Genomic DNA, 26,727 nt, shown 5'->3' on the forward strand with positions numbered 1-26,727 from the left:
TCTCCGCGGCAAACGATTTTGGCCGCTTTTGCGATCGTTTTAGGTCGCACATAAGTGTCACACACTGCAATCTCGCTAATGAAGCCGGATGTGCGTCACAAACACCGTGAGCCCGACGATAATTCATTAACGATATCGTAGCGTGTAAAGCCCGCTTTAGTCTCCAGCGGGCACATACACTCTATATAGAGTGACTTTTAGCAATTAATCACAAAGATAAACTATTTTTTCTGCAAAATATTTTATTGACCAGTAGAAAAATATAAAAACTACAATTCACCAATAGAAAATTATCAGGAATTTTACAAATGTGCCTCTTTTTCTCCCATTTGAAATTCATACATGAAAACACCAAATTTGAAGCATTTTACAGACTGATACAAGCGAGATAGATCGGTGTCCGAAAACTAGGTCCAAGTAACAGTTCAGAGGGATCTTGATGAATTCTATATAATGAATAATTCCTCTCGATGATCACAATGGAAAGTTCTAGGGAAGTATAATCGGTAGTTAAAGGGAACCTGTCACCAGATTTGGTGACTATAAGCTGCAACCATCACCACTGAGCTCTTATACACAGCATTCCAGAATACTGTATATAACAGCCCAGGGGGTATCTGTATAACGTAAAAAACACCTTTATAATACTCACCTAGGGGACGGTCCAGGCCAATGGGTGTTGCTGCTCTCCGGTCCGGCGCCTCCTCTCTGTTGCAATCTCTGTCTGCCGTCTATGGAGCCCAGGCCGGCATTGCGGAAAGGTTAAAGACCACCTGCGCAGGCGCACTACAATACTTTGCTCTGCCCTCAGCAGGGTAGATCACCGTGCACCTGCGTAGGCGCACTACAATACTTTGATCTGTTGTCAGCAGGGTAGATCACCGTGCACCTGCGCAGGCACACTACAATACTTTGATCTGTTCTCAGAAGGGTAGATCACCGTGCACCTGCGTAGGCGCACTACAATACTTTGCTCTGCCCTCAGCAGGATAGATCACCGTGCACCTGCATGGGCGCACTACAATACTTTGATCTGTTCTCAGAAGGGTAGATCACCGTGCACCTGCGCAGGCGCACTACAATAATTTGCTCTGCCCTCAGCAGGGTAGATCACCGTGCACCTGCGCAGGCGCACTACAATACTTTGATCTGTTCTGAGAAGGGTAGATCACCGTGCATCTGCGCAAGCGCACTACAATACTTTGTTCTGCCCTCAGCAGGGTAGATCACCGTGCACCTGCGTAGGCGCACTACAATACTTTGATCTGTTCTCAGCAGGGTAGATCACCGTGCACCTGCGCAAGCGCACTACAATACTTTGATCTGTTCTCAAAAGGGTAGATCCCTGCGCAGGCGCACTACAATACTTTGATCTGCCCTCAGCAGGGTAGATCGTAGTGCACCTGCGCAGAACCTCAATTCCGGCTAGTGTGCATGATGTAGGACGCGTTATACACACAAGCCTCAGAAGAATGACAACGGCGATCAAGCAGAGAGGAGGCACCGGACTGCAAAGCGGGGACACCCATTGGACCGGACCGCACCTTAGATTATAAAAGTGTTTTTTACATTATACAGAGTTTATAAGTGAGCCCTTATATACAGTTTTCTGGAATTCTGTACATATAGGCTCACTGGTGGTGGCCACAGCATATAGTCACCAAATCTGGTGACAGGTTCCCTTTAATTAGTTAGAAGCTACTTCTAGCTTGTGCATAATAGTCCCATTGACAGAAACTAAGAGACTGATCCAACACCTAGATTCAGCCTGGTGGGCACGGAGTCCTTCCAAGCTTCAAATGGGGGGATAGAGGACTCATCGGACATATAATGGTGCACAGTTGTTGACTGGGGGGGTCAAGTTCAGCCACATAATTACATTTATTGTTGTAATGATGATATGACAATGTTTGATCCTTTGTTGGTTTCATAATTGTATTTGTGATCCTATTGAGTCTGTCACTTTCTGAGAAGTAGGTTGGATATGCAGCAACAGTCGACACTGTAGGGTCATTGTATCGCCATCCATCAGGACAAGGACAGTGTAGGGTCATTGTATCGCCATCCATCAGGACAAGGACAGTGTAGGGTCATTGTATCGCCATCCATCAGGACAAGGACAGTGTAGGGTCATTGTATCGCCATCCATCAGGACAAGGACAGTGTAGGGTCATTGTATCGCCAGCCATCAGGACAAGGACAGTGTAGGGTCATTGTATCGCCATTCATCAGGACAAGGACAGTGTAGGGTCATTGTATCGCCATCCGTCATGACAAGGACAGTGTAGGGTCATTATATCGCCATTCATCAGGACAAGGACAGTGTAGGGTCATTGTATCGCCATTCATCAGGACAAGGACAGTGTAGGGTCATTGTATCGCCATCCGTCATGACAAGGACAGTGTAGGGTCATTATATCGCCATTCATCAGGACAAGGACAGTGTAGGGTCATTGTATCGCCAGCCATCAGGACAAGGACAGTGTAGGGTCTTTGTATCGCCATCCGTCAGGACAAGGACAGTGTAGGGTCATTGTATCGCCATCCGTCAGGACAAGGCTTCCTTGGTGCAGTAAAGCTGGGATATAGTTTTGCTCAGAACCGGTCCGAGGTTTCTATAAGACGATAAATGCAATGAAAATATCAATTAAGCTGGTCTGGTAAAGGGATACTCCGATAAGAAGTTATCACCTATACACAGGATAGTTGATGACTACTAGATGAGTGGGGTCCGGCAGCAGAGCATGCGCAGTGCTCCAGATAGAGGTATTTGCAGAGGTTTCTGCACGAAGCAGACATCTTCGTTCCCTTCACACATTACCTTTTAGAGAATATCCCCATGTGTTGCGGCAGCACTTACCTCTGCAGCTTTCCACATCTCACGGTGGACAGCAGCTTCTCCTTCTCCTCGGTGGAGCTACAACTGCCATATGCACAACGGAGGCTGTTGGTCAGAAGAAGAGACGCTGCATCAGCTGTGACCATACATCATATGGCCTGTGGGATAGTGAAGTCCTAAAGAACCAATCCATACACTCTGCAGCGTAGTACTTGTAAACCTATATTTCAATTTGTGGAGGGCTAGTTCTCTAAATGAGAGCAATATCGGGTTTGTTAGGTTTACCCAGATAATAGAAGATTGTACCTACAGTCATATGAAAAAGTTTGGGCACCCCTATTAATGTTAACCTTTTTTCTTTATAACAATTTGGGTTTTTGCAGCAGCTATTTCAGTTTCATATATCTAATAACTGATGGACTGAGTAATATTTCTGGATTGAAATGAGGTTTATTGTACTAACAGAAAATGTGCAATCCGCTTTTAAACAAAATTTGACCTGTGCAAAAGTATGGGCACCCTCATCAATTTCTTGATTCACTCCTAACTACTTTTTACTGACTTACTAAAGCACTAAATTGGTTTTGTAACCTCATTGAGCTTTGAACTTCATAGGCAGGTGATTCCAATCATGAGAAGAAGGGAATTTTGTTTACTTACCGTAAATTCCTTTTCTTCTAGCTCCTATTGGGAGACCCAGACAATTGGGTGTATAGCCTCTGCCTCCGGAGGCCACGCAAAGTATTACACTTTAAAAAGTGTAACCCCTCCCCTCTGCCTATACACCCTCCCGTGCATCACGGGCTCCTCAGTTTTGGTGCAAAAGCAGGAAGGAGGAAACTTATAAATTGGTCTAAGGTAAATTCAATCCGAAGGATGTTCGGAGAACTGAAACCATGAACCAAAAGAACCATTCAACATGAACAACATGTGTACACAAAAGTACAACCAGCCCGAAGGGAACAGGGGCGGGAGCTGGGTCTCCCAATAGGAGCTAGAAGAAAAGGAATTTACGGTAAGTAAACAAAATTCCCTTCTTCTTTGTCGCTCCATTGGGAGACCCAGACAATTGGGACGTCCAAAAGCAGTCCCTGGGTGGGTAAAAGAATACCTCAATAAAAAGAGCCGAAAACGACCCCCTCTTACAGGTGGGCAACCGCCGCCTGAAGGACTCGACTACCTAGACTGGCGTCTGCCGAAGCATAGGTATGCACCTGATAGTGTTTCGTGAAAGTGTGCAGACTAGACCACGTAGCTGCCTGACACACCTGCTGAGCCGTAGCCCGGTGCCGCAATGCCCAGGACGCACCCACGGCTCTGGTAGAATGGGCTTTCAGCCCCGAAGGAAGCGGAAGCCCAGAAGAACGGTAGGCTTCAAGAATCGGTTCCTTGATCCACCGAGCCAAGGTTGACTTGGAAGCTTGCGAACCTTTACGCTGGCCAGCGACAAGGACAAAGAGCGCATCCGAACGACGCAGGGGCGCCGTGCGAGACACGTAGTGTCGGAGTGCTCTTACTAGATCCAAAGAGTGCAAATCCTTTTCACATTGGTGAATTGGATTAGGGCAAAATGAAGGCAAGGAGATATCCTGATTGAGATGAAAAGGAGATACCACCTTAGGGAGAAATTCCGGAACAGGACGCAGAACCACCTTATCCTGGTGAAAAACTAGGAAGGGGGCTTTGCATGACAGAGCTGCCAGCTCCGACACTCTACGGAGCGATGTAACTGCCACTAGAAATGCCACCTTCTGCGAAAGACGTGATAAGGAGACATCCCGCAGCGGCTCAAAAGGTGGTTTCTGAAGAGCCGTTAGCACCCTGTTAAGGTCCCAGGGTTCCAGCGGACGCTTGTAAGGTGGGACTATGTGGCAAACTCCCTGCAGGAACGTGCGGACCTGCGGAAGCCTGGCTAGATGCTTTTGAAAAAATACGGATAGCGCCGATACTTGTCCCTTGAAAGAGCCGAGAGACAACCCCTTGTCCATTCCAGATTGAAGGAATGAAAGAAAAGTGGGTAAGGCAAAAGGCCAGGGAGTAAAACCCTTATCAGAACAAGAGGATAAGAAGATCCTCCAAAACCTGTGATAGATCTTGGCGGACGTTGGTTTCCTGGCCTGTCTCATGGTGGCAATGACATCTTGAGATAACCCTGAGGACGCTAGGAGCCAGGACTCAATGGCCACACAGTCAGGTTGAGGGCCACAGAATTCAGATGGAAAAACGGCCCTTGTGACAGCAAGTCTGGGCGGTCTGGGAGCGCCCACGGTTGACCCACCGTGAGATGCCACAGATCCGAGTACCATGACCGCCTCGGCCAATCTGGGGCGACGAGAATGGCGCGACGACAGTCGGACCTGATTTTGCGCAACACTCTGGGCAGCATCGCCAGAGGAGGAAATACGTAAGGCAGTCGAAACTGTGACCAATCCTGAACTAATGCGTCCGCCGCCAGAGCTCTGTGATCTTGAGACCGGGCCATGAATGCCGGGACTTTGTTGTTGTGCCGTGACGCCATGAGGTCGACGTCCAGCGTTCCCCAGCGGCGACAGATCTCTCGAAACACGTCTGGGTGAAGAGACCATTCCCCCGCGTCCATGCCCTGATGACTGAGAAAATCTGCTTCCCAGTTTTCTACACCCGGGATGTGAACTGCGGAGATGGTGGAAGCTGTGGCTTCCACCCACTGCAGAATCCGTCGGACTTCCTGGAAGGCTTGACGACTGCGAGTGCCGCCTTGGTGGTTGATGTATGCGACGGCAGTGGCGTTGTCCGACTGGATCCGGATCTGCCTGCCCTCCAGCCACCGATGAAAGGCCAATAGGGCTAGATACACTGCCCTTATCTCCAGAATATTGATCTGAAGGGATGACTCTATCGGAGTCTGAAGAAGTCGGGGAAGATTCCCAGCGGGCCCGCTTAGCCGGTCTGGGACTGTGGTCCGGGCAGGAGTCCTCCACGTGAGACCTAGGGCCCCCCCTGGGAACGCGCTGCGGCGCGGACAGAGAGGGGCCTGGAGGCGACGATCCAACAGGGCCCGGGGCCTGTATAAGGACCGGTCTGGACTGCAAAGCCTCAAGCAGCTTGGCAGACCATTTGTCCATAGACTGAGCCATGGATTGTGAGAGTGACTCAGAGAGTTTTTCAGCAAAAACGGCAAACTCTGTCCCTGCCGCCTGGACAGGGAGAGCAGGGGGGTCTACCTGAGCCGAGGGGCCCACTAGTGACCGAGGCTCTGGCTGAGCAAGCAAAACAGGGGTTGAGCATTGCTCACAGTGAGGGTAGGTGGAACCCGCAGGTAACTTAGCCGCACAAGAGGTACAGGTCGCAAAATAACCCTGTGTCTTGGCACCCTTGCTCCTTGTGGACGACATGCTGTTGTCTCCTAGGAGAGTGATCACTGAGGGTATATGGGAAAGGGTATACAGCCCGACCGAACAGAAATATATAAATATATAGTATCTATTCCGGCACCCTAAGGGGACCAGCACCGGGTGCCCGGTGTGGCTTACCGACCGCTAAAAAGCGGAGTGTGTGTCCTCCAGATTCCCTGCCTTAGGTCTCCCAGCGTTGCAGAGCTCTTTCCTGGAAATCCTCCACCGGCAGAATGCCAAAAAAATGGCTGCCGGAGCTCTCTGGGGAGGAGTGGGGCCGTGGGCGGCGCTAGAAAAGTGCGGGAATCTGGAGTCCCCACAGTGATCAGTGAGGGGGGAGGAAACATACAGGATGCTCCGGCCCTCACATCCGACGTCAGGTCGGCAGTCCCGCCCTTACCCCTGATAGACAGGCCCGGGGGCGGGAGTTTTGCTACTAGGCCGCAATTGAAGCCGGGGACTAAATTTAAGACCGCGGCCGACAAGCAGGCGCGGTCGGCGCGGAAGTCCGCCGGCCGTCACAAATAAGCAGCTGCTGCAGCGTCCGGGATGAAGGCGCTCCATGCACATCCCCCATGGGGACACAGAGTACCTTAGTGATGCAGGGCCCGGTCCCTGAGGATAAATAGACTCCTGTCCGACAGATTCCCACAGGGGCTGCGGAGGGAGCACGGTCCCAGTGAATGGATGACCGCTCAGGATCCCACTTCTCCCAGAGCCGCTAAGGGATGGTGAAGGAGACGGCATGAGGCTCCGGCCTTTGTACCCGCAATGGGTACCTCAACCTTAACAGCACCGCCGACGTAGTGGGGTGAGAAGGGAACATGCCGGGGGCCCCGTGGGGGCCCACTTTTCTTCCACCGATATAACTAAAATGAGAATGCATGAGTGGATGTGTGCCTCCTTCCACACAAAGCATAAAACTGAGGAGCCCGTGATGCACGGGAGGGTGTATAGGCAGAGGGGAGGGGTTACACTTTTTAAAGTGTAATACTTTGTGTGGCCTCCGGAGGCAGAAGCTATACACCCAATTGTCTGGGTCTCCCAATGGAGCGACAAAGAAAAGGTATTTAAGGTGGCCACTTGCAAGTTGTTCTCCTATTTGAATCTCCTATGAAGAGTGGCATCATGGGCTCCTCAAAACAACTCAAATGATCTGAAAACAAAGATTACTCAACATAGTTGTTCAGGGGAAGGTACAAAAAGTTGTCTCAGAGATTTAAACTGTCAGTTTCCACTGTGAGGAACATAGTAAGGAAATGGAAGAACACAGGTACAGTTCTTGTTAAGCCCAGAAGTGGCAGGCCAAGAAAAATATCAGAAAAGCAGAGAAGAAGAATGGTGAGAACAGTCAAGGACAATCCACAGACCACCTCCAAAGACCTGCAGCATCATCTTGCTGAAGATGGTGTCAATGTGCATCAGTCAACAATACAGCGCACGTTGCACAAGGAGAAGCTGTGATGCGAAAGAAGCCGTTTCTGCAAGCACGCCACAAACAGAGTCGCCTGAAGTATGCAAAAGCACATTTGGACAAGCCAGTTACATTTTGGAAGAAGGTCCTGTGGACTGATGAAACAAAGATTGAGTTGTTTGGTCATACAAAAAGGCGTTATGCATGGAGGCAAAAAAAACCGGCATTCCAAGAAAAGCACTTGCTACCCACAGTAAAACTTGGTGGAGGTTCCATCATGCTTTGGGGCTGTGTGGCCAATGCCTGCACCGGGAATCTTGTTAAAGTTGAGGGTCGCATGGATTCAACTCAGTATCAGCAGATTCTTGACAATAATGTGCAAGAATCAGTGACGAAGTTCAAGTTACGCAGGGGATGGATATTTCAGCAAGACAATGATCCAAAACACCGCTCCAAATCTACTCAGGCATTCATGCAGAGGAACAATTACAATGTTCTGGAATGGCCATCCCAGTCCCCAGACCTGAATATCATTGAAAATCTGTGGGATGATTTGAAGCATGCGGTCCATGCTCGGCGACCATCAAACTTAACTGAACTGGAATTGTTTTGTAAACAGGAATGGTCAAATATACCTTCATCCAGGATCCAGGAACTCATTAAAAGCTACAGGAAGCGACTAGAGGCTGTTATTATTGCAAAAGGAGGATCTACAAATTATAAATGTCACTTTTATGTTGAGGTGCCCATACTTTTGCACCGGTCAAATTTTGTTTAAATGCGGATTGCACATATTCTGTTAGTACAATAAACCTCATTTCAATCCAGAAATATTACTCAGTCCATCAGTTATTAGATACATGAAACTGAAATAGCTGTTGCAAAAACCCAAATTGTTATAAAGAAAAAAGGTTAACATTAATAGGGGTGCCCAAGCTCAGTACTCGTAACTAGTGATGAGTGGGCACTACCATGCTCGGGTGCTCAGTACTCGTAACTAGTGATGAGCGGGCACTATCATGCTCGGGTGCTCGGTACTCGTAACTAGTGATGAGCGGGCACTACCATGCTCGGGTGTTCGGTACTCGTAACTAGTGATGAGCGGGCACTACCATGCTCGGGTGTTCGGTACTCGTAACTAGTGATGAGCGGGCACTACCATGCTCGGTACTCGTAACTAGTGATGAGCGGGCACTACCATGCTCGGGTGCTCGGTACTCGTAACTAGTGATGAGCGGGCACTATCATGCTCGGGTGCTCGGTACTCGTAACTAGTGATGAGCGGGCACTACCAAGCTTCGGTGTTCGGTACTCGTAACTAGTGATGAGCGGGCACTACCATGCTCGGGTGCTCGGTACTCGTAACTAGTGATGAGCGAGCACTACCAAGCTTGGGTGCTCAGTACTCGTAGCTAGTGATGAGCGGGCACTACCATGCTCAGGTGCTCAGTACTGGTAACTAGTGATGAGCGAGCACTACCATGCTCAGGTGCTCAGTACTCGTAACTAGTGATGAGCGGGCACTACCATGCTCGGGTGCTCAGTACTCATAACTAGTGATGAGCGGGCACTACCATGCTCAGGTGCTCAGTACTAGTAACTAGTGATGAGTGGGCACTACCATGCTCAGGTGCTCAGTACTCGTAACTAGTGATGAGCGGGCACTACCATGCTCAGGTGCTCAGTACTAGTAACTAGTGATGAGTGGGCACTACCATGCTCGGGTGTTCGGTACTCGTAACTAGTGATGAGTGGGCACTACCATGCTCGGGTGTTCGGTATTCGTAACTAGTGATGAGCGAGCACTACCATGCTCCAGTGCTCATTAAGAGCAGTTGGATGTTTGGATGGGGGCGACTCAAGTATCTGAGTATAATGGAACTCAATGGAAAAAGTTCTCGAGTTTCCATTATACTCGGTACACGAGTCGTGCACCATCCAAGCATCCAACTGCTCTTAATGAGTACCGAACACCTGAGCATAGTAATGGTCGCTCATCACTATACTGGAGGTCATAGAAACAGTATGTAAACATTGGGAGCGTGGGTCTTGTGATTGCAGGAAGGACTGGCGTATACTGTACAGGAGCTGCAGAATATACATTAGTGATATATCTAACATTTACTATACATGGTAATAGTTGGGGTGATGCACTACCTTGCTGGGGTGCTGTATCTTTCCAGGATTGCGGCTGCCTTCTCACCGCTGACCCCACTTATCTGCATCAGTTGTCGGGCAAATACTTCTTTCACGGTCTGCGCCTGTAGTTGAAGCAAAACTTGTTTATAATGAGCCGCGCAGGCCCGGAGGAACAGACACAACTGCAGCTCGATTTTTCTATTTTTGCACTTCTCTAAAATTTAATTGCTTCTCTTTATGAACTTAGCAAACCTTTATGCTTTCCATTCCACCATTACGAGATTAACGGTGGTTTCACACATCCGACATTTCACTGGATCACCGGATCCGGCACACTCCAGTATAGTGTAATACAGTACAATGGCATCGCGGCAACCTCCGGTCACATGACAGCATGTGACTGGAGCTTGCCGCAATTCCATTGTATAGTATTGCACTGTACTGGACTGTGCCGGATCCGGCGAAATGCCGGATGTGTAAAAGCACCCTAAGCAGTGGTGTGGTATTCATAGAGAAGAGCAAACCAGCAAACCTCCCATTATGTTGCAAAGTCTTGTCACCAAGTACAGAAGTACCCGTTTTTTTTCCCCCACCCCCATCACCTTTTCTTGTATCTTGGGCCTATGCTACAAAAGGTTTTCACCATGTGGCAAAAGTCTGGGGCCAACCAAACTCTCTCCAGTCGCCCATATACTAATCCCATGTTCTACCTCTATGGTACCGACAACCTTGAATGTAACAGATTGTAAGCTCACGTGGTCAGGATCCGCTCTACCCATCTGTCACTCATGTAGTCATGTTATATGGACAGAAGAAGGGAATTTTGTTACTTACCGTAAATTCCTTTTCTTCTAGCTCCTATTGGGAGACCCAGACGATTGGTGTATAGCACTGCCTCCGGAGGCCACACAAAGCAATTACACTAAAAAGTGTAAGGCCCCTCCCCTTCTGGCTATACACCCCCAGTGGGATCACTGGCTCACCAGTTTTAGTGCAAAAGCAAGAAGGAGGAAAGCCAATAACTGGTTTAAACAAATTCACTCCGAAGTAACCTCGGAGAACTGAAAACCGTTCAACATGAACAACATGTGTACCCGAAAAACAACCAAAAATCCCGAAGGACAACAGGGCGGGTGCTGGGTCTCCCAATAGGAGCTAGAAGAAAAGGAATTTACGGTAAGTAACAAAATTCCCTTCTTCTTCGGCGCTCCATTGGGAGACCCAGACGATTGGGACGTCCAAAAGCTGTCCCTGGGTGGGTAAAGAATACCTCATGTTAGAGCTGCAAGACAGCCCTCCCCTATATGGAGGCAACTGCCGCCTGCAGGACTCTTCTACCTAGGCTGGCGTCCGCCGAAGCGTAGGTATGCACCTGATAATGTTTGGTGAAAGTGTGCAGACTCGACCAGGTAGCTGCCTGGCACACCTGTTGAGCCGTAGCCTGGTGTCGCAATGCCCAGGACGCACCCACGGCTCTGGTAGAATGGGCCTTCAGCCCTGATGGAACCGGAAGCCCCGCAGAACGGTAGGCTTCAAGAATTGGTTCTTTGATCCATCGAGCCAGGGTGGCTTTGGAAGCCTGCGACCCTTTGCGCTTGCCAGCGACAAGGACAAAGAGTGCATCCGAGCGGCGCAGGGGCGCCGTGCGGGAAATGTAGATTCTGAGTGCTCTCACCAGATCTAACAAATGTAAATCCTTCTCATACCGATGAACTGCATGAGGACAAAACGAAGGCAAAGAGATATCCTGATTAAGATGAAAAGAGGATACCACCTTCGGGAGAAACTCCTGAATGGGGCGCAGCACTACCTTGTCCTGGTGGAAAACCAGGAAGGGAGCCTTGCATGATAGCGCTGCCAGCTCAGACACTCTCCGAAGAGATGTGATCGCTACCAGAAAAACCACTTTCTGTGATAGTCTAGAAAGTGAAACCTCCCTCAGAGGCTCGAAGGGCGGCTTCTGGAGGGCAACTAGTACCCTGTTCAGATCCCATGGATCTAACGGCCGCTTGTACGGGGGTACGATATGGCAAACCCCCTGTAGGAACGTGCGCACCTTAGGAAGGCGTGCCAAACGCCTCTGAAAAAAGACGGATAGCGCCGAGACCTGACCTTTAAGGGAGCCGAGCGACAAACCTTTTTCTAACCCAGATTGCAGGAAAGAAAGAAAGGTAGACAATGCAAATGGCCAGGGAGACACTCCCTGAGCAGAGCACCAGGATAAGAATATCCTCCACGTTCTGTGGTAGATCTTAGCGGACGTGGGCTTCCTAGCCTGTCTCATGGTGGCAACGACCGCTTGGGATAATCCTGAAGACGCTAGGATCCAGGACTCAATGGCCACACAGTCAGGTTCAGGGCCGCAGAATTCCGATGGAAAAACGGTGTGAGGCAAATCCCGGGATATGAAGATGAATTATGACTCCAGTCATAATCCCTCATCACTCCCTGGCAGTGCCCCCTCCCTTCTTGTTCTCAGTGTTCCACTTACACCTCCATGGCCATGTCCTGTGATATGGAGATGAGGTGGTGTGGGAACAATGGACACAGGATGACTCCCTGCCGTCACCCTGTAGTAGGAGCTGCTATCTAATTAGCAAGGCTGTGGAAATAGCCAGACAGAACGACTCCAGTAAAAAATGGTTCATATCTCGCAAGCCATATTTCCGATAAATATGGCAACCATAAAAATGGTGTCTCCGCATGTGGACGATGCCGGCACCCCCTTTTTATGGGAGCAGGACATTGGGAAATGCCCCAGGCGTGATATCAGCCAATGGGGAACTGGCAGACAGGTCATGAGTCCCCTCGTTCTGTAGCTAAATTCATAACTGTCACAATGAGAGCATTGGCGTCCGCCTACGACGCTCCCAGGCAAAGTTATGGCCAATATCCCCTTTGCTGGATAATTCTGATCCATGCAGGGGGAGTGGCAGTGCTTCCCTGTGAGGTCACTAAGGTAGGAGGGGACCTGGATCTGCCCAGGTTGATAACCCTACCTCGGCCATTTTCCAGTGTTCTTCTGCTCGGGGGCCTGGTTGGGAAAGACCTGTGAGGGAGTTCCTGGAAACCTGGTCTACAGCGCCCCCCTGTGGCCAGACGCAACAAGGTAACTGCTGGAACTGTGTATGCCTGTTTGTAACCCATGCTTTGATTGTAACTGTACTCTGACATATGTATATTCTGTAGATTCCCTATTGTATATATTGTAGTTTCTAGTGTGCTTTAGGCTGATTAAATTATATAATTAATCTTGGGCTGTTCTGTTATCTCGATCTTGAATCCCACGTCTGTGTGTTCGGCTAATAGTTACCGTAAATCGGTTGGTGGCAGCGAATTGTGCCAAGGATTATTGTGGGGAGGCCAGTGAGATTCGGGGAGATTTTATATATTCCGCCCGCGGAGGTCGGGGGAATATATACCTTACTCTCACCGGGGACCCTTCAATAATCGGCATAAGTAGTATAGCGGCCTCCTTGCTTATGGTCGGGCAATTCCATAATTGGCCTGACTATAAGAGGGGCGCTAGAGAGCGCGTCACGTGCTCTGTCTGTCGGTCGGGAGGTATAAAGGAGGGGTGACCCCCCACTTGTTACCCCCCGATTGTGACGTACTGGTAGCCAGCGCGGGGGATTTCTGAGTGACCCCCCTGGTGGTTTGTGACATATTGGTGGCATAGCGGTGGGATCGAGATAATAGTGTGTGTGAGTGTGAGACCCATACTCCCAGACACTAAAGACTGCCTGCAGCAGCTGTGGCTGCTGGGGTCTTCAGACTAGCTCAACACTAGAGTGTCAGAGTGCAGATACTGTAAGGTGTGTGGAGGCATCAGGTGTCAGTTCTGTGTCAGTGACCAAAAGTCTGCAAGAATGGCTGATGGCACCAGGAGCAGAGCTATGCAACTGGCCAATGCTAAGGCAGGAGCCGAAGAGAGGGAGGACGGTGCTGTGGACAGCAATGAGGAGGTTGCCCACGAGTCCTCCAGGAGCTCGACGCCAGAAAACCGTTCTGCCGAGGACATTGCGCAACCTGGCACTGCTGGACAAGATGAGGAGGAGCTCACCCAAGGTTCCTCAACGAGCCAGATGCCAGCCCTCCGCTCTGAAAGGGACAGTGAATCACCAGGCTCCGCAGCGTGCCGCAGATCACCACGTGCCATTCCACCGAGCCTGGGAGGCTCGGATAGCCTTCTTCAAATGGCTATGGCCCTTCTCCAGGCTGGAGACCAGAAGGGCTACAAGGAACTCCTGGCAGAGCGCAGGGCAGAGCGGCACGCAGAGCGTGAGGCTGCGGAGCGAGAGCAGCAGGCAGCGCGTGAAGAGCGAGAGCGACAGGCAGACCGTGACTACCAGCTGCAGCTAGCTCAGCTCCGGCCCTCATCAGCCACATGTGACCTTCGAGACACCAAACTTCCAAAGGTCCGTGTTGAGGACTTCCCAGTGCTGGAGAAGGATGGAGACTTGGACTCTTTCTTGACTGCTTTTGAACGGACTTGCTTGCAGCACCATCTGGACAAGGACCAGTGGGCCAAATACCTGACCCCCCGTTTAAGGGGTAAGGCCCTGGATATCCTTGGGGACTTGCCTGCTGAGGCAGATCAGGGCTACGACACCATCAAGCGGGCCCTGATCCAACAGTACAACCTCACTCCAGAGTCCTACCGCAAGAAGTTCCGGAGCCTACAGAAGGGACCAAAGGACTCCTGGGCTGACCACCGGCGGGCACTTGCCCGAGCTGCCGACCACTGGACCCAAGGCCTGCAGCTTTCCACCGGACCGGAGATCCTGGACTTGTTCATCACGGAGCAACTCTTGTGGAACTGCCCTGAGGATCTCCGCCAGTTCATCCGAGACCAGAAGCCAAAGGGGTCCACGGCTACAGCTGCCCTTGCCGATGACTACACCAACAACCGGGCCCCTGAGGCCAGGAGAGCGGCCACCAGCAGCTCAACCCTGTGACGTACCTGGTCACCCTGGACCCTGCCCGTGGAAGGCGGAAGCCCTTCCATGTGAACATGATGAAGGCACATCATGAGCGGGAGGCATGTGCGCTCCCCGTGTGCAACCTGCCCGAGGAGGGAGAAGCGGAAACCCTCTTGGATATGCTAGCCCAGGTTAGGGCAGGCGGATCCATTGAGGATGTGGAGGTTGGCCACCAGCTCTTGGAAGACCAACGGTCCCAGCTGTGGGCCACCCTCCTCCCCTTCCGGGGGTTGTTTACCAACCAGCCCGGAAGGACTGACTTGGCTGTCCATCACGTGGACACTGGGGATCATCCCCCGATCCGGCGTTCAGCATATCGGGTCTCCCTGGAGGTGCAGCAACACATGCGCCAGGAGATTGACGAGATGCTGAAGCTGGGGGTGATCCAGGCATCCAACAGCGCTTGGGCCTCGCCTGTAGTCCTCGTCCCTAAGAAGGACCGAACCACTCGGTTCTGCGTGGACTACAGGGGGCTCAATGCGGTCACGGTCGCCGATGCGTACCCAATGCCACGCATCGATGACCTGCTCGATCAGTTGGCCGGGGCTCAGTACCTGACCATCATGGATCTGAGCCGGGGATATTGGCAGATCCCCCTGACTCGCAAGGCCAGGGAACGCTCTGCCTTTATTACCCCATTTGGACTATACGAGTCCACGGTGATGCCATTCGGGATGAGGAATGCCCCTGCCACTTTCCAGCGGATGGTCAACACCCTGCTCAAGGGACTTGAAGGGTACGCGGCCGCGTACCTAGATGACATTGCCGTCTTCAGTCCCACCTGGGAGGACCACCTAGAGCATCTAGCACAGGTGCTCAGGCGGATCCACCGGGCAGGTTTGACCATCAAGCCGGGAAAGTGTCAGCTGGCCATGAGCGAGGTCCAGTACCTCGGTCACCGGGTAGGCGGGAGAACACTGAAGCCCGAGCCTGAGAAAGTGGAGGCCATCGCATCCTGGCCCACCCCCAGGACCAAGAAGCAGGTGATGTCCTTCTTGGGGACCGCTGGGTACTATAGGAGGTTTGTTCCATGCTATAGTAGCCTGGCAAAGCCCTTGACGGACCTCACCAAGAAGAAGCTGCCCTCTGCAGTCGATTGGACAATGGACTGCGAGACAGCCTTCCGGGCCCTAAAGGACGCCCTGTCCAGCCCGCCCGTGCTACAGGCAGCCGACTTCACGCGGCCGTTTGTAGTACAGACCGACGCCAGTGACTTCGGCCTCGGTGCGGTGCTCAGCCAGGTGGACTCTGCGAGCCAAGAGCACCCAGTCTTGTACCTGAGCAGGAAGCTGTTACCAAGGGAAGTTGCCTATTCCACGATGGAGAAGGAGTGCCTGGCCATAGTGTGGGCCCTGCAGCGTCTGCAACCCTATCTATACGGGCGCCACTTCATCGTGGAGACGGACCACAATCCCCTCAGCTGGTTGCACACCGTCTCTGGGACGAATGGGCGATTGTTGCGATGGAGCCTTGCGCTCCAGCAATACAACTTCACCATTCGCCACAAAAGGGGCCGTGACCACGGTAACGCAGACGGGCTGTCCCGACAAGGAGAGGTCGCGGACGGGCGCACGGGGGAACACCGGAGTGTGCTGCCCCCTAGCGCCCTCAAAAGGGGGGAGGTGTGAGGCAAATCCCGGGATATGAAGATGAATTATGACTCCAGTCATAATCCCTCATCACTCCCTGGCAGTGCCCCCTCCCTTCTTGTTCTCAGTGTTCCACTTACACCTCCATGGCCATGTCCTGTGATATGGAGATGAGGTGGTGTGGGAACAATGGACACAGGATGACTCCCTGCCGTCACCCTGTAGTAGGAGCTGCTATCTAATTAGCAAGGCTGTGGAAATAGCCAGACAGAACGACTCCAGTAAAAAATGGTTCATATCTCGCAAGCCATATTTCCGATAAATATGGCAACCATAAAAATGGTGTCTCCGCATGTGGACGATGCCGGCACCCCCTTTTTATGGGAGCAGGACATTGGGAAATGCCCCAGGCGTGATATCAGCCAATGGGGAACTGGCAGACAGGTCATGAGTCCCCTCGTTCTGTAGCTAAATTCATAACTGTCACAATGAGAGCATTGGCGTCCGCCTACGACGCTCCCAGGCAAAGTTATGGCCAATATCCCCTTTGCTGGATAATTCTGATCCATGCAGGGGGAGTGGCAGTGCTTCCCTGTGAGGTCACTAAGGTAGGAGGGGACCTGGATCTGCCCAGGTTGATAACCCTACCTCGGCCATTTTCCAGTGTTCTTCTGCTCGGGGGCCTGGTTGGGAAAGACCTGTGAGGGAGTTCCTGGAAACCTGGTCTACAGCGCCCCCCTGTGGCCAGACGCAACAAGGTAACTGCTGGAACTGTGTATGCCTGTTTGTAACCCATGCTTTGATTGTAACTGTACTCTGACATATGTATATTCTGTAGATTCCCTATTGTATATATTGTAGTTTCTAGTGTGCTTTAGGCTGATTAAATTATATAATTAATCTTGGGCTGTTCTGTTATCTCGATCTTGAATCCCACGTCTGTGTGTTCGGCTAATAGTTACCGTAAATCGGTTGGTGGCAGCGAATTGTGCCAAGGATTATTGTGGGGAGGCCAGTGAGATTCGGGGAGATTTTATATATTCCGCCCGCGGAGGTCGGGGGAATATATACCTTACTCTCACCGGGGACCCTTCAATAATCGGCATAAGTAGTATAGCGGCCTCCTTGCTTATGGTCGGGCAATTCCATAATTGGCCTGACTATAAGAGGGGCGCTAGAGAGCGCGTCACGTGCTCTGTCTGTCGGTCGGGAGGTATAAAGGAGGGGTGACCCCCCACTTGTTACCCCCCGATTGTGACGTACTGGTAGCCAGCGCGGGGGATTTCTGAGTGACCCCCCCGGTGGTTTGTGACAAACGGCCCTTGGGACAGTAAGTCTGGTCGGTCTGGTAGTGCCCACGGTTGGCCGACCGTGATCTGCCACAGATCCGGATACCACGCCCTCCTCGGCCAGTCTGGAGCGACGAGTATGACGCGGCTGCAATCGGATCTGATCTTGCGTAGCACTCTGGGCAAGAGTGCCAGAGGTGGAAACACATAAGGGAGCCGGAACTGCGACCAATCTTGCACTAGGGCGTCTGCCGTCAGCGCTCTTTGATCGCGAGACCGTGCCATGAAGGTTGGGACCTTGTTGTTGTGCCGGGACGCCATGAGGTCGACGTCCGGTCTTCCCCATCGGCGACAGATTTCCTGAAACGCGTCTGGGTGAAGGGACCATTCCCCTGCGTCCATGCCCTGGCGACTGAGGAAGTCTGCTTCCCAGTTTTCTACGCCGGGGATGTGAACTGCGGATATGGTGGAGGCCGTGGCTTCCACCCACATCAGAATCCGCCGGACTTCCTGGAAGGCTTGCCGACTGCGTGTCCCCCCTTGGTGGTTGATGTATGCCACCGCTGTGGAGTTGTCCGACTGAATTCGGATCTGCCTTCCTTCCAGCCACTGCTGGAAGGCTAGTAGGGCAAGATACACTGCTCTGATTTCCAGAACATTGATCTGAAGGGTGGACTCCTGCTGAGTCCACGTACCCTGAGCCCTGTGGTGGAGAAAAACTGCTCCCCACCCTGACAGACTCGCGTCTGTCGTGACCACCGCCCAAGACGGTGGTAGGAAGGATCTTCCCTGTGATAATGAGGTGGGAAGAAGCCACCACTGCAGAGAGTCCTTGGCCGTCTGGGAAAGGGAGACTTTCCTGTCCAGGGATTTTGACTTCCCGTCCCATTGGCGGAGAATGTCCAATTGAAGTGGGCGCAGATGAAACTGCGCAAACGGAACCGCCTCCATTGCCGCCACCATCTTCCCGAGGAAGTGCATGAGGCGTCTTAAGGAGTGCGACTGATCTTGAAGGAGAGCCTGCACCCCAGTCTGTAGAGACCGCTGCTTGTTCAGCGGAAGCTTCACTATCGCTGAGAGAGTATGAAACTCCATGCCAAGATACGTTAGCGATTGGGTCGGTGACAGATTTGACTTTGAGAAGTTGATGATCCACCCGAACGTCTGGAGAGTCTCCAGTGCAACAGTCAAGCTGAGTTGGCATGCCTCTTGAGAGGGTGCCTTGACCAGTAGATCGTCCAAGTAAGGGATCACAGAGTGTCCCTGAGAGTGCAAGACTGCTACCACTGCCGCCATGATCTTGGTGAACACCCGTGGGGCTGTCGCGAGACCAAATGGCAGAGCTACGAACTGAAGATGGTCGTCTCCTATCACGAAGCGTAGAAAGCGTTGGTGCTCTGTAGCAATCGGCACGTGGAGATAAGCATCCTTGATGTCTATTGATGCTAGGAAATCTCCTTGAGACATTGAGGCAATGACTGAGCGGAGGGATTCCATCCGGAACCGCCTGGCGTTCACATGCTTGTTGAGCAGTTTTAGGTCCAGAACAGGACGGAATGAGCCGTCCTTTTTTGGCACCACAAAGAGATTGGAGTAAAAACCTTGACCTTGTTCCTGAAGAGGAACAGGGACCACCACTCCATCTGCTCTTAGAGAAGTCACCGCCTGCAGAAGGGCATCTGCTCGGTCGGGATGTGGGGAAGTTCTGAAGAACCGAGGCGGAGGCCGAGAACTGAACTCTATCCTGTACCCGTGAGACAAAATGTCTGTTACCCACCGGTCTTTGACCTGTGGCAGCCAAATGTCGCAAAAGCGGGAGAGCCTGCCACCGACCGAGGATGCGGAGGGAGGCGGCCGAAAGTCATGAGGCAGCCGCCTTGGAAGCGGTACCTCCGGTTGCTTTCTTGGGGCGTGAGTGAGCCCGCCAGGAATCAGAGCTCCCTTGCTCTTTCTGAGTCCCTTTGGACGAGGAGAATTGGGGCTTGCCCGAGCCTCGAAAGGACCGAAACTTTGACTGCCACTTCCTCTGTGGAGGTTTGCTTGATCTGGGCTGGGGTAAGGAGGAGTCCTTACTAGTGATGAGCGAGTATGCTTGTTACTACTCGGTACTCGCACGAGTATCAATGTACTCGGGCTACTCGGCGGGGACCGAGTAATCTCGCGATACTCGTGCTGTACTCGTGGTCTTCATGTTGGCGCTCTTTTTACAGCCATCCCTTATGCAGGGATTGGCTGGCAGACCACTGCAATGCCACAGCCCTGTTGTGGAATTGCAGTGATTGGCCAGCCCGCACAGCGTGACCGTGCCTTTAGCCCGACACTTCCCCGCTCGGCTATGGCCCCTCCCGCACTCCACTCCGCGTGTATATATATATGCACGCTTACACACACACGCACGTTTTTTTTTTTTAATTTACAGTTTTCTGGTTTCTACATGCTGCCGGGAGTGATTTCACAAAAATACTCGGGTCTCCCATAGGATAACATTGGGCTCGGTGCTCGGGCCGAGTACACGAGTATCTTGGGATGCTCGGCCCGAGCCTCGAGCACCCGAGCTTTTTGGTACTCGCTCATCACTAGTCCTTACCTTTGGACTGTTTAATGATTTCCGCCAATTGCTCACCAAACAGTCTGTCTCCAGATAATGGCAAGCTGGTTAAATATTTTTTAGAAGCAGAATCTGCTTTCCATTCCTTTAACCACAAGGCCCTGCGCAAAACTACAGAGTTGGCGGATGCCATTGAGGTACGGCTCGTAGAGTCCAGTACCGCATTGATAGCGTAGGTCGCAAACGCAGACATTTGCATAGTTAGGGACACCACTTGCGGCACTGCTGGACGTATGAGAGAGTCCACCTGTGCCAGACCAGCTGAAATAGCTTGGAGCGCCCACACGGCCGCGAATGCTGGAGCAAACGACGCGCCGATAGCTTCATAGACAGATTTCAACCAAAGGTCCATCTGTCTGTCATTGGCATCTTTAAGTGAAGCCCCATCCTCCACTGCAACTATGGATCTAGCTGCAAGCCTGGATATTGGAGGGTCCACTTTTGGACACTGGGTCCAGCGTTTGACCACGTCAGGGGGAAAAGGATAACGTGTATCCTTAAGGCGTTTAGAAAAACGCTTGTCCGGATAAGTATTGTGTTTCTGGATGGATTCTCTGAAGTCAGAGTGGTCCAGAAAAGTACTCAATTTACGCTTGGGATACAGGAAATGGAATTTCTCCTGCTGTGCAGCTGCCTCCTCTGCAGAAGGGGCTGGGGGAGAAATATCCAACAGCCTATTGATGGCCGCTATAAGGTCATTTACCATGGCGTCACCATCTGGCGTATCCAAATTGAGTGCGGCGTCAGGACAAGACTCCTGATCACCCACCTCTGAACCATCATATAGGGACCCTTCTCGCTGAGACCCTGATCCGCGTGATGACGTGGAGGGTCTCTCCCAGCGAGCTCGCTTAGGCGGACTGGGACTGTCATCGGAGTCAGAGCCCTCAGCCTGTGATGCCTGGGACCCCCTTGAAGTACGGATTAGTTCCAACTGAGGGGGACCGGGGAACATAGACACAGCAGTGTCTATGGTCTGAGCAACTGGCCTGGACTGCAAGGTCTCCAGGATTTTTGTCATAGTCACAGACATTTTATCAGCAAAGACTGCAAATTCTGTCCCCGTCACCGGGGCAGGGTTCACAGGCGTCTCTGCCTGGGCTACCACCACAATAGGCTCTGGCTGACGAAGTGCCACTGGGACTGAACATTGCACACAATGAGAGTCGTTGGAGCCTGCTGGTAGATTAGCCCCACATGCTGTACAAGCCGTGTATACAGCCCGTGCCTTGGCACCCTTGCGTTTTGCGGATGACATGCTGTTGTCTCCTCAAAGCAATATAGGGTGTACAGCCAAGAAGCGACCGTACAGTGCAGTATATATATATATCTGGTACAGCGAAAAATATAACACTGTGGCACTAGTGGGGCCGCACGTATGTGCTGCTTACCGCCCGCTTAGCGCGGGTGTGTGGTCGCCAGAAACCCCTAGCCTGGGTCCCCCAGAGCCTGCGTCCGTTCTCCAGCCAGACTGCATGTGTATAATGGCTGCCGGCGTCCTGGGGAGCTGCAAGCCTGGGGGCGGGCCTAGGGCGTGCACAGAGAAAAAGCGCGAAGCCTGTGTCCTACTGTGCTCAGTGAGAGGGCTGGAGCATGTAAATCGTGCTCCAGCCCTCGGCGCTGCCGATTGAACAACGTCTCTCCCCTACCCTGATTGACAGGGTGGGGGGCGTTAACGAAGCGGAGCTAGGCCGCAGAAGACCGGGGACTAAAGTTAGAAGCGCCGCCGCCGTAAAAGCGCGGTCGGCGCGTCCCCGGCGCACTACAAGTCGCAGCTGCGCCGCCGCTCCAGGGGCGGTCGGCGCGGCGATCCACACACATAAAGTCCCCCAGTAATCTGCGGGGACTATAAGCCCAGCGCACAGCGCTACAGTCCCCGGCGCACTAGCACACCCAGCAAGCCTGGGGTGTGCGTGGCCTGCCATACGGGGACACAGAGTACCTGAAAGTTGCAGGGCCTTGTCCCTGAACGGCACTCCCGCTCCACATCCAGCAGGTTCTATGGGTCTGTGGATGGAGCCCGGCCTCAGGGCTTGGTGGCCGGTAAGATCCCACTTCCTCAGAGCCCCCTCAGGGGGATGGGGAAGGAAAACAGCATGTGGGCTCCAGCCTCTGTACCCGCAATGGGTACCTCAACCTTACAAACCACAAGTGGGGTAAGAAGGGAGCATGCTGGGGGCCCCATATGGGCCCTCTTTTCTTCCATCCGATATAGTCAGCAGCTACTGCTGACTAAACAGTGGAGCTATGCGTGGATGTTCTGACCTCCTTCGCACAAAGCAGAAAACTGGTGAGCCAGTGATCCCACTGGGGGTGTATAGCCAGAAGGGGAGGGGCCTTACACTTTTTAGTGTAATTGCTTTGTGTGGCCTCCGGAGGCAGTGCTATACACCAATCGTCTGGGTCTCCCAATGGAGCGCCGAAGAAAACCCCATTTCCAGATGTACAGCGCCCAGGAATTAAAGTTATTATTTATGTGACATTTCCCTTTAGGACTAATCTTTTTCTCTGCTAGAATGAGATACAAGGTGCTCATATAAGTATATAAGTATACAGTGCGTCCACCCATATCCTGTCCACGGCCATCAACTTGAGAACAGCGGCAGCTATAGGCATAGAAGTGGTGTCTAGGTATAGTAAAGTAGCCATGCGCTACGCAATGAAACCACCTATAGCGCCACCTGGTGGAAAACAATGGAGTTAGGTTTCATATCATAGCATTTCTGTATGCAAGGTGTCGATTCGTATTGAATTGATGATGCCCTACAACTTTGTAATTCAGTTTTTTTTCTCTATCTCGTTCCATTTTCGAGATAAAAATGCTAACTCCGTTGTTTTCCACTAGATGGCGCTATAGGTGATTTCATTGCGTAGCACACGGCTACTTTACTATACCTAGACACCACTTCTATGCCTATAGCTGCCGCCGTTCTCAAGTTAATGGCGGTGGACACGATATGGGTGGACACACTGTATAAGTGTTCATATTACAACCGAAAAAAATGTCATGTATTCCCTCTAAGATGCCACTCGTTATCCTGACACCATATAGAGACATCTCTAGAAAAGTCCCATTGATCTATGAAATAAAGGAGCACAGGAAGAGGAGTCCGTGCACCAGATCCTATGTTGACAGGAAGGAAACACACAGACTAGTATATGCCGTCACATCCGCACAACACTTGTGTGTAGTCTTAATTACTTTACCTTATTTTTCATAGCCCCCTCATTAAAGACTTTGAACTCGATGAGGATGCAACGTTGGTCCTTGTGATGAAACGCTCGGTCAAGTTTACTAGATTCCTCCTTGGAGCAGCTCAGCAGAGTCTTGTTCTGTAAGAATCGCAATAAAACACTGAAATAAGCCTGAAGTTGTGCACTGATGCTAGATCAGTGCACAACTTCCAATACAGGGTTTATATACCTTCTGAATGTGCTGCTTCGTTCCTGTATATACACACATCATTAGACGTCTGCTACCGTATATGAGACATGCATTTATTGATCACAGGCAGGAGAAAATGTCATGGGACATCATACAGTAGGAAACCCTTTGGTGGTATTGGGCTTAATTTTGTTGCACAGCTTCTAGTTTCAAAGTTGCATAAGAAAGTTCACAGAGCAGATTACATGGGATAACAAGCTCTTTACTTTTGAGAACACATGAGGTAAAAATATACACATTGTATCAGGAAGAGAAAGCGAAACCAGGAAGAAACAAAAGACTTTTTACAATACAGTGAGTAAGGAAACTTTACACATCGCCATCTACTGTTAGATCAGCATAAAGTCCTCCTTCACACAGATAAAGAAGTCCTCATCTGTTGCACATACCAACAAATTTTTCATTGTGAATATACAAGTATACGCGGCATCAGTCATTAATGACAAAGCCGTGAGTCCATCACAATGGGGGACTCCATTCCCTCTAGCGAATATCAGCTCCGTGGACTAAAAGGCAAAGAAGAAGAGAAATAATATTCTTATCCCAGTTCTCACCGAGTACATTGTCTTTAAATACCGAGTCATTATGGTCAGGTAGGCAGCAGATTCTCGCACATCTTTGGTCCGTTTGATGAAGAATCCATCTACCACCTAAAAGAATAATGAAACTTTGGCTCATTAGTGGTCATCATTGCTGTATACAGTGTGTCCACCCATATCCTGTCCACTGCCATTAACTTGAGAACGGCGGCAGCTATAGGCATAGAAGTGGTGTCTAGGTATAGCAAAGTAGCCATGCGCTACGCAATGAAACACCTATAGCGCCACCTGGTGGAAAACAACGGAGTTAGCATTTTTATCTCGAATACTGAACGAAGAAGGGAATTTTGTTTACTTACCGTAAATTCCTTTTCTTCTAGCTCCAATTGGGAGACCCAGACAGTGGGTGTATAGCTACTGCCTCTGGAGGCCGCACAAAGAACTACACTTAAAAGTGTAAGGCCCCTCCCCTTCTGGCTATACACCCTCCCGTAGGAGTACGGATTCCTCAGTTTTAGTACCAAAGCAAGGAGGAGGAAAGCCAATAACAGTTTCAAAAACAAATTCAATCCGATAACAAGATCGGAGAACTTAAGAAACAACATGAACAACATGTGCACCCGAAAAACGAAACCCTAAGAACAAATAGGGCGGGTGCTGGGTCTCCCAATTGGAGCTAGAAGAAAAGGAATTTACGGTAAGTAAACAAAATTCCCTTCTTCTTTTTCGCTCCTAATTGGGAGACCCAGACAGTGGGACGTCCAAAAGCAGTCCCTGGGTGGGTAAAAAGATACCACATGAACGGGCTGTCAGACAGCCCTTTCCTACAGGTGGGCCACCGCCGCCTGAAGGACCTGTCTACCTAGGCTGGCATCTGCCGAAGCGTAGGTATGCACTTGATAGTGTTTGGTAAACGTGTGCAGACTCGACCAGGTAGCCGCCTGGCACACCTGCTGAGCCGTAGCCTGATGCCGCAATGCCCAGGACGCACCAACGGCTCTGGTAGAATGGGCCTTCAGTCCAGATGGAATCGGAAGCCCAGCAGAACGGTATGTGTGAAGAATTGGTTCCTTGATCCACCGCGCCAGGGTGGATTTGGAAGCTTGCGATCCCTTATGCTGACCAGCGACTAGGACAAAGAGCGCATCAGAACGGCGTAGAGACGCCGTGCGAGAAATGTAAATCCTGAGTGCTCTCACCAGGTCCAACAGATGTAAACCTTTTTCAAATTGGTGAACTGGATGCGGACACAAAGATGGCAAAGTGATATCCTGATTGAGATGAAAGGAAGAAACCACCTTGGGAGAAAACTCTGGAATTGGACGCAGTACTACCTTGTCTTGGTGAAACACCAGGAAGGGAGATTTGCAAGATAACGCCGCTAGCTCGGACACTCTTCGAAGAGACGTGACCGCCACAAGAAAAACTACTTTTTGTGAAAGCCGAGAAAGGGAAACCTCTTTCAAAGGCTCGAAAGGCGGCTTCTGGAGAGCAATGAGAACCTTGTTCAGATCCCAGGGTTCCAATGGCCGTCTGTAAGGAGGAACGATATGACAAACTCCTTGGAGAAACGTGCGTACTTTAGAAAGTCGTGCCAAGCGCTTCTGAAAGAATACGGATAGCGCGGAGACTTGACCCTTAAGAGAGCTAAGCGACAAACCTTTTTCCAACCCAGACTGCAGGAAGGAAAGAAAAATTGGCAATGCAAATGGCCAGGGAGAAACCCTCTGAGCCGAGCACCAAGCTAAGAATATCTTCCACGTCCTGTGATAGATCTTAGCTGAGGATGGTTTTCTAGCCTGTCTCATTGTGGCAACAACTTCATGAGATAAACCGGAGGCCGCTAGGATCCAGGACTCAATGGCCACACAGTCAGGTTCAGGGCCGCAGAATTCAGATGGAAAAACGGCCCTTGAGACAGCAAATCTGGACGGTCTGGTAGTGCCCACGGTTGGCCTACCGTGAGATGCCACAGATCCGGGTACCACGACCTTCTTGGCCAGTCTGGAGCGACGAGAATGGCTCGATGGCAGTCGGACCTGATTTTCCGGAGAACTCTGGGTAACAATGCTAGAGGTGGGAACACATAGGGGAGTCGGAATTGCGACCAATCCTGAACCAAGGCGTCTGCCGCCAGCGCTCGGTGATCGTGAGACCGTGCCATGAAAACTGGGACCTTGTTGTTGTGCCGTGACGCCATCAGATCGACGTCCGGCGTCCCCCAGCGGCAACAGATCTGCTGAAACACGTCCGGGTGAAGGGACCATTCTCCTGCGTCCATGCCCTGGCGACTGAGAAAGTCTGCTTCCCAGTTTTCCACGCCTGGGATGTGAACTGCGGATATGGTGGACGCTTTGCTTTCCACCCACGTCAAAATCCGCCGGACTTCCTGAAAGGCTTGGCGACTGCGTGTTCCCCCTTGGTGGTTGATGTACGCCACCGCCGTGGAATTGTCCGACTGAATCCGAATCTGCTTGCCTTCCAGCCATTGTTGGAAGGCTCGCAGAGC

General features: G+C 51.3%; 1 protein-coding gene across 3 annotated transcripts in view; it reads right to left on the reverse strand.

Moving 5' to 3' along the window:
• Nucleotides 1–252: 252 nt before the first annotated feature.
• Nucleotides 253–26,727, reverse strand: part of MUS81 (MUS81 structure-specific endonuclease subunit) — a 165,808-nt gene continuing 139,333 nt past the window's right edge. For all 3 annotated transcript variants that reach the window (XM_075326406.1, XM_075326408.1, XM_075326407.1), the window contains 5 exons: nucleotides 24,234–24,329; nucleotides 23,442–23,567; nucleotides 9,785–9,888; nucleotides 2,861–2,944; nucleotides 253–2,615 (listed from right to left, as the gene is read on the reverse strand). In XM_075326406.1, coding sequence (XP_075182521.1) covers nucleotides 2,549–2,615; nucleotides 2,861–2,944; nucleotides 9,785–9,888; nucleotides 23,442–23,567; nucleotides 24,234–24,329 — 477 coding nt within the window. In that variant the 3' untranslated portion in view covers nucleotides 253–2,548. The remainder of the gene's footprint in view (nucleotides 2,616–2,860; nucleotides 2,945–9,784; nucleotides 9,889–23,441; nucleotides 23,568–24,233; nucleotides 24,330–26,727) is intronic.

Source organism: Anomaloglossus baeobatrachus, chromosome 10 (genome assembly GCF_048569485.1).
Source record: "Anomaloglossus baeobatrachus isolate aAnoBae1 chromosome 10, aAnoBae1.hap1, whole genome shotgun sequence".
Lineage (NCBI taxonomy): Eukaryota > Metazoa > Chordata > Amphibia > Anura > Aromobatidae > Anomaloglossus > Anomaloglossus baeobatrachus.